Consider the following 10,963-nt stretch of genomic DNA (forward strand, 5'->3'; position numbering starts at 1 on the left):
GCCAAAAGATCTCCTTCTGAAAGGACAGCCAGGCTCTGGTGCGCTCTCTGGACAACTGTCATTCTGGCACTCTAGCGTCATCACTTCTTCTCCAGCGAACCTTTGGTTATTTCAATGAGCTGATATATATCCAGTGCTTCTCCTGGAAGACAATGGGACAATCAGTTCCCTTCATGCTGCAGTACACTTACAGACTGTAATATAAGAGAGTGACGGTCATAATTTGCTTTAATTTAGAGCATGTAGCACAAAAAGCTCTCAATTTATTCAACCTTCTGTTTTGTGTGGTGGTGTGAATGCAGGAACCAGTACAAGCAGGAAGCTGGAAACGCGAGTTCTGCCTCGGCGTTACAGCTTGCTGCTGCGTGCAGCTCCTGAGGGGCAGAGAGGTGACAGCTTCCTCGGGTGAGGCTGCTTTTGCTGTTACCTTTTTGCTGACCCTGACGCGATGCACTTGTTTAATTTGCCTTGTTCTTGGTGAGAACAGAAGTGCTCTTTTTGCCCACAGAACACAAATCCTGTTTCTAAAAGCACCTTTTGCCTGTAAGACTCCTAATAAAGGTTACCTAAGGGCGGAGTATCTGATGTGTTCAATGACTGAGAGAACAGATCTGAGGGCAGGTTCTTCTTATCTGAGAAAATGCTGCTGCACATCAATGCGATGTTTAAAGCAGCAGCCAGCCAAGAGTTAAAAGTGTTTGTCTGCAGCAGTTAGAGGATATATTGAGTGCAGATAGGGATGAGATAGGCCTTGGGATTGTTGGGGAGGAACACAGCAATGCCAAGGTAGTTCTCTGAACAGATGTGCTGGGCCAAGGGAGAAAGCACCAAAGGCTGGAAAAGTTTGGGTCTGGAGGGCAAAATCTACACAGCTGTTCCTTCCTATTTCAGAGAAGGAGCAATTCAATCTTGGGCTGTGCTGAAAGTGCACAGGAGGGCTCCTCTCTCTTTGAGGGGCACAAAGCAAATAAGTGCATGCTGTAACAGAGCCAAGCGCGGCTCATCACTACCAGAAATATGTGGAAGCAGCAGCACAAACTACGCGGGGATTGAGAAAGGAAAGAGGGGTAGAGGGGGGCTGGCACCAGGGTGACAGGCTGGGAAGCAAGGGGCTCACGAACGAAGGAGCCCTCAGGGAAGGGCGCCGTGGGCCAAGTGCTCTGCCTCGGCCAGCGAGGCTTGTGCTTAGGGGATTACACAGGGTTAACTCACACGGACACCACTCACCTTGAGGGATACCATATTTCTTCTCCATGCCCGTTGGATTTGATGGTGTGACGCAGGTCATGGTCACCTCTTTCCTTAAGCACTGGTCAACATCCACTGCACTGAAGAAAGCCACCGACTGCGGCAGATCCTGGAGGCCCAGTTTGTATGCAAACATGCACCTGGAAGAAGTAGTGACCAGGTCAGGCGGTGCTACACGTTACCCTTAGCCTTGTCACACCTGGCTCTGATCAGCCACAGCATCACAAAATCCCAGCCGGCCATCACTAACAGGTTACTTCGCATCCACGTCACTCAGCGGATGGAAGACGAGGTGCTTTTGAAGTACTGGGTAGCAGGAGGGTCAAGTATTGCTAAAGCGTACACGGGAGGAACAGAGTAACAGCACACTGAGCCTCCTCGAAGAAAGGAAGGACCTGGCCCTTCGCTGCTGGCTAATCCTCCCAGGCAGAGCAGATGCTGGATTTTCCCAGCAGGAAGCCCCATGCTCGCAGGAGCCGGCACAAAGGCGCGAACGTCAGGGTGCCTGCCCGCGCTGCGCCTGCGGCACCGGCACAGAAAGGCTGTTTGCTGTATGCAAGAAAAGCTTTGGCCGGCTCCTGTATACCCAAATACTCTGCAGTGCCGGGAAGGGGATTTGGCAAAGCTGGCTGTGCCGGAGCCGGATCGAAGGGAGCCCTTTGAGGTCAAGAGCTTTCCAGGTTGAACTTAACTTTGCACAGGGCAGGGAAGCAGTGGGAACAGCCCAACGCTGCAGAAGGGGCAACTGCGCCGGTGCTCACAGCACAGACAAGCTGTGCCCCTCGCTGCCCGCTGAAGGCAGGGGGACAATGAGGGATGGGGACAGTTTCAGGCTCCCAGCTGCTCAATCAAGCCCAAGGGCTGCTGCCACGCGATGGCCACAGACCTGAAGGGAACGGGACACAAGGCGCTTGCATCCTATGGAGCAGAATGGTTGGCCCCATCTCTGCAGAAGCCAAAAGCTGATGACATCCCCCCTCCTGCCAGCATGTTATCCCTGGAAATCAAAGCTCCATTTATAGCCACCCGATTCACACGTGAAGGAACTGCAGCCTCCAGCGCTGCCAACTTCCCTTGAGTAGAAGAAAGACTTCTCTACACCAGCTTGGTGTGGGCAAAGCTAACCCCTTTGCTGTCACCCCAGTCACTTGAGCTTGCCCTGTCCCACCGCAGAGGCACTGGTGCTTGTCACCAGGAGGCACTACAGCCACCACAGCCCACCTTGTGAGGAGGTTGGTGATCTGCAGGGCCAGGGCTGCGCGGTAGCGGTCTTGATGCTGGACCAGGTAGCGCACCTCATCGTGGATGCTGATGCAGAAGCGCCCATTTATGTCGAACTCCTCGAAGAGCCACTTCATGGCAACCAGCATGAGGTGCAGGTAGTCGACAGCTGAGCTCTGCACCACCCAGTTCACTCTGCTGGTCAGAAACTGGTGGAAGGAAACACAGACAGATGCCAGAGAAGCATCAGGGTCCAGGGCCTGGTACCAATACAGGAGAGCTCCTGGGAGAAGCCTGTTAAATTCAGGGTTATTGGGTCTTCTTCATGGCATGCATATTATAAAGAATAGGGGCAATGGGTTTCTTCATGGCTTCAAGGGCCTACTGCGCCTCCACCATCTAAGATGGGCTGAACTTAGGGTTGCCATTTTGGAGAAGACAAGCAAACTTAAGAGCTCAGCAAGCACAGAGCCCCATCCTTACCTCTCCCTTGGCCACAGCAGGCTCCAGGGCCCTGCTGATGTGACAGCCCAGCACCGGGGTCTGTGGGGATGGGGATAAGGCGATGCTCTCCAGCTTGTTGAACATTTCAGACTCAGTGCCTCCAACCCACACTCGGTGCCGCACCACATCCCACTTCTTCTTTCTCCGGGACCTGGTAGGACAGAGGGGAGGCTTGCTGGAAGCGAGAGAAGGGGCTGCGAGCCCTGTTTGAAAATCCCAAATGCTTTGGGGCAGGCAGATGAGCCTCTGCAGCCTCCTGCTGCTAACTGTTCACTGGGAGAGACAGGGAGCCCCCAGATCAGACTCAGCCCTGGGAGAGCAGGGAGGGAAGATCAGGACCATCCAACTCCCTCTCCGTTCTCTGCTCATGGGGCTCCAGCTCCCTCTGCATTGCACCCTGGTGCCACCAGAGCCACAGCGGGTTGGAGCATCTCACCTTTTTGTGGCTTCTCTCTGGAGCCGCTGGACATCCTGGGCTGACACTGATCCATCCTCTGCCCTGTCCACAGCCAGCTCCAGCTCCCTCACCAGCCACTCCCCATCCTCAGTGAGATGAAACCTGGAGGGGAGAGCGACCAACACCCAGGTCCTGTGGGACACGGCCACCATCCCCATCCCTGCTCATCCTCCACCTCCCCAGGCAGCACCCACCTCCGGACGCCCTTGGTGACAGCGTACATCTGCTGAGCCTTCTCACGCGCCTGCTGCTGTGTCAGCCGATGGTTGAACTGCATCAGCAGCCGCTCGGCGAAGGGCTGCCCGGCCCCGTAGATGCGCCCGTAGTTGAAGACTTTGGCGTGCTCCCGGCTGATGCCCACCGTGGCGGCCGTCTTGCTGTGTAGGTCTGTCGCGTTGCTCTTCTTCCCCTGTAGAGTCATCCAGCCGAAGGCTGTGCAGCCTGCCAGGAAGGGAGCAAGGGTTGGACATCAAACAGGACCAGGCTCAGGGGACCACCCCACTACCCAGCAAACCCATTCCCTGCACTGCAGCCCCGGCTCACCATGCATGCCGGCGAAGTGCGCCTCGCCGAGGACAGCAGCTATCCAGAGCTCCTGGGAATCCACATCCGCGCCCACCAGGGCATAGCCAGGCGGCACCTGGACCATGGCTTTCAGCTCGCTGCCCACCCGGTCGGCCTGTGGGACATGACACCCAGCTCAGCGCAAGCCCTGCACCTCCCACTCCTCCTCAGCAGCACGGGAGGAGCCTTCCTCCCGCAGCCGTGGTGTGCTGGCACAGCACTCCCCATGCCCTAAACTCTAACTCCGAAAGTCAAAACTGGGTTTAACACACGCATGGGGCATCGATCACTTGGTTGCTCTCCCCAGGTTCCTCCAGTGCGGAAGAAGGGGAGCTCGTGGAAGGACAGAAACCAATGCTTCACTGTTTTCTTCTCCTTCCACCAAGTTTTGAAGCTCAGGAGCTTCCCCTCTTCCAAAGTCAAAGCACATCAGCAAGAGAAGGGTCCCAGTACCAGCCCTTCCACCTCAAACCCCAGTATCCAGCCCCAACTCCCATTTCCAACCCAGGCTGCTCCCACCAGTCCAAAACACACAGAGGATGCCCCAAAACACACCCGCAAGGACCCAATTGCAGCCGTACCCGGGCATTGCTGGCCGTCAGCCACGTGGGCTCCACCGCCCGGCGGGTGATGGTACCCGCAGTCACCACCTGCGGCAGGATGGCCCCATAATCGTCCTCCTCGTTATAGTCAGGGTGCCTGGTACAGAAGTGAGGGTTAGCATCATCCTACAAGAGCCTTCCCGGAGCGGCATGGAAGGGATCATGGTCCCAGATGGGGCCATTCTTCCCTATACCTGGTCACCACGCGAGGCAGCTCCCCTTTCTTCAGCCACACCACCATCTGGGAACTGGGGGGGGGGACACAGAGCAGGTGAGATGCTGAGCCCCCCCCAAATCCACACAACCTTTCCCAGCTGCAACGCAGCCTCCACCAGCAGGGATGTCACGATTCAGCTGAAGGCAGCTGCTTACCTGATCCGCTTGTGAGCGTTCCTCCAAAAAGAGATCATTTTGTTAATCTCGAGGGCTCTGGTCCCGTGGGTGCGGCCCACAGCAGCCCGCAGGGTGCCGTCCTCCATCTGGGGCAGGAAATCCTTGGCAAAAGGGCTTCCCACGTTGTTATCATTTCCATCCTTTAGTAGCAAAAGAGGTGCCAGGGCTCAGTACATCGCCACTTGACATCAGTAAAGCTCTGTGCACCCTCCTGCCCCAGCTAGAGATGCCTTTCCACCACCCTATCCCATGAGACAAGATCACAAGGGTCCCAGGAGTCCTGCAGCACTGGAGTGACAGGCAAGGCGACACAGTTGTGCAGCAGGACCAGGGGAGCTGGGACACAGGGTGGCTGGGAAGCCCCCAGGAGCACCCAACTTGCCTTGTGAGGCAGCTTGAAGAACCAGCACCCAGGGATGTTGACGTCGTTGTAGGGACCATTGCCGTGGTGGTACGAAGGCTGGCTCCTCGCCTCCACCAGCTCAAACACCTCATCCATCTCCTCCTGCGACTAGCAATGCAAGGTGATGCTGGGAAACCCCCGGCATGGCAGAAGGCAGAAATCAAGGAAAGAGGGACCAATCCACCACTCCATTCTGCTGGAAACCCTTTTTACCTGTGCCAGGCTCTGGTCTGCTCTGCCCATTTTCTCCTCTGCATCCACCTCCATCTGGCTCAGCTCCTCCACCTGCAGCACAGAGGGACCACAGTGGAGCTGGGTCAAGCACCACTTCTCCAGTGATTTAATACTTATTAAAGGTAATTTCTTACTTCCAGCCCCCGGAGCCATTCATGGAACTGTTTTTTGCATGCACACGGGAACAAGCCCAGCCCCAACATCTCCCTTCCACCAAGGGCCCTCCATCCCTTCCTTCACCTTCTGCCACATTGTGCTACCGTCCATCACCAGCAGCTCATCCTCCATGGGAGCGTCCAGCCCCGGGGGCTGCTCCTTGCCTTTCTCCAGGCAATGCTGCCTGTACAGGTACTCGATCACCCTGGCAGGGGAGAAGGCAGGGCTCATGCACCCACAACGAGGACCGAAGCTCCAGGGCAGGACCTGGGCAGGGTCCTGGGAAGCTCCCAAACCCCCAGAAAGGGGCAGCCCCCAGCTCAGCACCCCACTACGTCCCCCTCACCTGTGCGGGCAGGGAGGGCCCTCTGCCTCCAAGGGGGTTGCCGTCAAATTGTCCTGCCGCCCCGGCACCAGGTAGCCCCAGCCATGCTTCTCCGAGTAATGGAGTGGGAAGCCGTCCCAGGCCAGGCGCATCAGCTTCGGGGTCACCCTCATCTGCAGGCTGATGAGGCTGGGTCCCGGCACCCACCCCTCCTCCTCCAGGCGCAGGCACAGCTTGCGGTACCAGCTGGGGAGTAGCAGGGATGGGTCAGAGAGAGCAGGGCAACCCCTGGGGACACCCAGGGTCCCCAACTCACCCCGGGTGGCCTGGCAGGTGCTGGAGTCTCTTGGGTTGCAGTGCGACTGTCTCCTTCAGACGCTCCAGACAAACCCGGCTCGCGGGGGCTTTCAGCTCCTCATCCTCACCAGGGGGGCCAGGGTCTGGTGGGGCAAGGAACTGGCTGGCAAAGAACCCTTCATGACACCCTGCTGGGGACGGGGACCTCGAGCCAAACCCCGCCACGTGCCTCAGCATGGCAACACAGGCCAGCGATGCTTCACCCTGCCAGTGCCAACAAGCCACATCTCTTCCTCTGAGTGCCCACAGGAAGGCATCCCTCAAGCATCCCTCATCCCCAGGGACCACCCACACTCACCTTCCTGCCACTCCTGTGTGGACCCGTCTGCGCCTGCCGCCACCACAGAGGCTTTGCTGTTCCCATTCTGACCCTTCTTCTTCTTTCCCCCTGGATTTTTCTTCTGCTTAAACTCCTGCGTGTCCCACTCAAGATCCCAGAGCCAGGGGTCATCCTTGTACCTGCCAAGACACTGGTGTCACACCGCAGCTTTGCTCCCATCCCCAGCATCACCCCCCAGGGATCACCCAGGATCTGGCCTCCACCCTGCAAGTGGCAGGACTCGCACCCCGACCCACAGGTACCTGTCCTCGTGCAGTAGCTGGCAGGCCTCGTTGGCCAGGTTCATCAACGATTTCTTCATCTCCTTCTGCAGCTCCTCGTAGATGCCCTGAGCATCATCCAGGTACCTCTTCCAGTTCCCATTGACAGGCAGGTAGGACACCCCCATCTCCAACATCCCTGCAAACGTCACGGGATGGGGGCACCTAGAGCCCAAAGCAGTGAGAAATTAGATGTCTGCTGCAGGGGACTTGCCCTGGAAACACCAGACTACAACAGACACAATCATGTCTTCACCTAGAGTTTCCCAGCTCCACACAGCCCTTGATACTCTTCCCCTACACCTGTAAGGATTTCTGTAACTTCTACCTGCCCTGCACACAAATTGCTGCCCTAAAAACAACCCCATGCACTAACTCCAAAGCTGTGTCTCTGATCTGCCTCACTGCCTACTCAAGTCCTCCTCCAGTCACACTGTGCTGCTATTTATTCCTTCTCGCCTGCAAAGTGGGAAGAGTCTGAGGTCCCACCTGAAATGGAGTTCAGGGCCCCACAATCTCCTGCTGCCACCCCAAGGACAACAGGAACCACATCCCATCCCATCCCCAGACGGACCACAATCCTCCCTGCTGCTGGCCAAGACCACAGCCAATGCCAGCCAGAGCTCAGCGGCTCTCACCTCTCCATGAAGAGCGGAAGCTGCTCCTGAAACACCTCATGGGTGGCCTGGACATCACGGGCACAGTATGACATCAGGTCCTGGGGGCAGAGGCAGGTGAGAACAGGCAAAGCAGCCACCCACCCCTCTGCCAGCACGGGGCAAGACACCGGGACTGCGGCAGGCTGTGGGACATCACAGCCCCACACACACCCAAAGCCCTCACAAGAAAGGACAGCAAAATGGAAACTACCCCAGCAGCTGCTCCCACCCCACTCCCATCTCCGGCTCCTGCTGGGATGGCCGCATGCACCTGGAAGTGACTCCTGATGTCGTCCATGCTCCCCTTCACAAAGAGCTCCCGCGCCTCCTTCTCCAGCGGCTCTCCGCCAACGTACAGCGCGTGCACATCTGCCAGGTTGTTGATGCTGCTGACGTGCACCCAGTCCCACGAAGTGATCTGTGAACGAGAGCGGAAGGTCACACGGTGCAGGACGAGATGAGAAGGGGGAAAGGATGCCACCGCTCCATTTTAAACCAAGGCCAGATCATCTGGAAGGCGCTCGGAGAGATTCACCCAACAGGTCCACTCCTCTACTGGGACCTACTCTGCTGGTACAGGAGCAGGAGGTACCAGTACAGGAGCAAACAGTCCTATTACAGGATCAAATGGTCCCCTGCCACCCATGCCACAGCTCCCTTACTCACAGCTGGCCCCTCCATTTTGCTGCGCGTTTTCTTCATGTGCTGCTTGACCTGCTGCAGTCCCTTCCTCTTGCCGTGCCTGGCAGCCATCCAGAGGCTGCGCTGGAAGCCCGTCAGCCCCGAGATGGCCATGTGCATGCTCATGGTGTCCAAGAAACGCACCCGGGAGCCCTGGGACACATCGGGGGAGAGAGGAGAGGCGGTTTGGGATGTGCTAGAGAAGAAACACACTGCCAAACATCCTGCAGCTGCCAGCAAGCACTGCTATGTGTTACAGAGCTGCAGGCCTTCTGCTCAGGCTGTTTTTGTCAAGGCAAAGCTTTGCCTCCTAGCACACCTCTTCTGAAAGCCAAGAGCATCCCCAGCACAGGCTGTTAGCTGCTCAAAGGCTCCTGGTATGTCCCCAGCTGCAACGCTGCAGCCTCCAGCAACCTTACAGGGTACAAGAATATATAATCATAGAATAGTTTGGGTTGGAAGAGACCTTTAAAGGCCATATAGTCCAGCCTCCCTGCAATAAGCAGGGACATCTTCAACAAGATCAGGTTGCTCAGAGTCCCGTCCAACCTGACCCTGAATGTTTCCAGGGATGGGTCATCTACTACCTTTCTGGGCAACTTGTGCCAGTGTTCCACCACCCTCATTGTAAAAGTTTTCTTTCTTATATCTAGTCTAAATCTTCACTCTTTCAGTTTAAAACCATGGCTCCTTGTCCTATCGCAACAGGCCCTGCTAAAAAATTTGTCCCCATCTTTCTTATAAGCTCCCTCTAAGTACAGAAAGGCCACAATAAGGTCTCCCCAGAGACTTCTCTTCTCCAGGCTGAACAACCCCAACTCTCTCAGCCTGTCCTCATAGGAGAGGTGTTGAAAGTGGTGGCTGAAGCCCCCCAGCAGGATGAGGGCCTGTGAGCACGATGCCTCCTGCCACTAAAGTAAGAAGGCTTCGTCAGTAGGCTCCCCTTGATCAGGTGGCCTGTAGTAGACACCAACCACACGGTTCGCTTTGTTGTCTCAGTTTCTTATTCTTACCCACAGGCTTTCAACCCGCTCATGGCTATTCTTCAGAGACAGCTTTTCAGAGTCTATCCATTCCTTGATGTAGAGTGCAACCCCTCTGCCCCTACTTCCTCACCCGTCCCTTCTGAACAGCCTGTAGCCATCAACAGGCACACTCCAGTCATGGGATTCATCCCGGTAAATTTCAGTAATAGCAACTCGGTCGCAGCCTTCTAGCAGAACAGTGGCTTCCAGCTCCTCCTCTTTGTTGCCCATGCTGCGTGCATTGGTGTAGAGTGACTTCAGCTGGGCTGCCGGCTGTGTCACCTTCTCAGAGGAAGATCCCTTAATTCCTTTGGGGAATATCTCCCTCTAAAGGGATCTAACCTCAACCCATCCCACAGGACAAGGGAAGCACAACCTTGGGGTATCTGTGCAGACCAGCATCTGCCAAAATAACCCTGAAAAGCCAGCACAAACGACTATCCAGGTAACGAATTGCAGCTGCTGACACAAAGCAACGGCACTGCAGATTACCTGGATGAGGTACTGCTCCTTGATGAACGCCCGGTCGAAGGCCACGTTGTGCCCCACCACCACTCTCTCTGGCCAGTCCTGCTTGCCAGCACAGCCAGCGCCTGCCGGGCTCTCCAGGGGAATGAGGTCGGCCAGGGTGAGGTGGCTGGACCAGGAATACCGCTGCTCCAGCAGCCGCTTGCTGCACCACGAATACCTGCAGATAACATGCAGCACCCCACAGCTGTAAAAAATTAAGTAGGAGCTCCCGAGGCCAGAAGCACCTGCTGTGACTCAGGGTGCTGAGCAGGATCTGAACTGCCGGAGGGACATGACTGACCCTGGGGTGCACTGCATTTGCTAACCAGGACACAGGTCCCACATCCCAGAGCTGCGCTTCAGGGCTTTGCCGTGTTTTCCCCACAAGTCAGTGGTGGTTTGCAGGAAGAGGCTCCACTCAGGAGCATCCCCATCCTTCCCGAAGCTGTCCCCCACCACCACCAGCACCCCAAGCATCACTGCCAGCACCACAACTCACCAGGCATGTGGTGAGACCGCGACGGCCAGCGTCGGGCAGTGGCCATCAGCCACGCACACCTCCACGTCCAACACCACCGCCCGCTCCTCGGGGAAGTCGACAACTTCTGCTTGCCCGTCGGGGCTGTAGCGGGTCCAGCCAAGCTGCCATGCCCACTGCGCAGGCATGGGGGGCAGCTCACACCGCAGCAGCTCGTTGGCCGCCTCCAGGTAAGGCAAACTCTGCTTCTGTGCCAGGAGGCGAAAATGCTCATCGATGTTGTCCCCATACATGCGAGGCAGCTGCAGGTCCACGTCGGGGAGCGTGGAGGTCTCCTTGCCCCACAGGTCGTGGCGTCGCAGATGCTCCACGCTTCTCTGAATCTCGGCCGCCGAGTAGTGTACCTGGGCCCCCCTGAAGATCTGCTCATGGAGGGTCTTGGACAGCATCTGGATGTTGAGGGGGTTCATGCGCCGCTGGCCCTTGGCGAGCTCCTGCCCCGGGTTCTCCGGCAGCGGGCGGCTAGCGGAGGAGCCGGAGGCGCAT

General features: G+C 57.0%; 1 protein-coding gene across 1 annotated transcript; it reads right to left on the reverse strand.

Moving 5' to 3' along the window:
* Positions 1 to 80: 80 nt before the first annotated feature.
* On the reverse strand, positions 81 to 10,939 carry POLG (polymerase (DNA directed), gamma; the record flags this gene model as incomplete). Its single annotated transcript, XM_009881058.1, has 22 exons — positions 81 to 142; positions 1,228 to 1,388; positions 2,470 to 2,678; positions 2,953 to 3,124; positions 3,410 to 3,532; positions 3,625 to 3,871; positions 3,974 to 4,109; positions 4,576 to 4,693; positions 4,791 to 4,844; positions 4,969 to 5,129; positions 5,372 to 5,494; positions 5,606 to 5,677; positions 5,867 to 5,987; positions 6,129 to 6,353; positions 6,424 to 6,547; positions 6,763 to 6,923; positions 7,047 to 7,229; positions 7,703 to 7,782; positions 7,995 to 8,141; positions 8,390 to 8,557; positions 9,922 to 10,117; positions 10,439 to 10,939. Coding segments are annotated over 22 exons (3,544 nt in total), but the record flags the coding sequence as incomplete, so codon positions are not given.
* Positions 10,940 to 10,963: the final 24 nt, after the last annotated feature.

This window comes from Charadrius vociferus, unplaced genomic scaffold (assembly GCF_000708025.1).
Source record: "Charadrius vociferus isolate BGI_N301 unplaced genomic scaffold, ASM70802v2 scaffold2373, whole genome shotgun sequence".
In the NCBI taxonomy this organism is placed as follows: Eukaryota; Metazoa; Chordata; class Aves; order Charadriiformes; family Charadriidae; genus Charadrius; species Charadrius vociferus.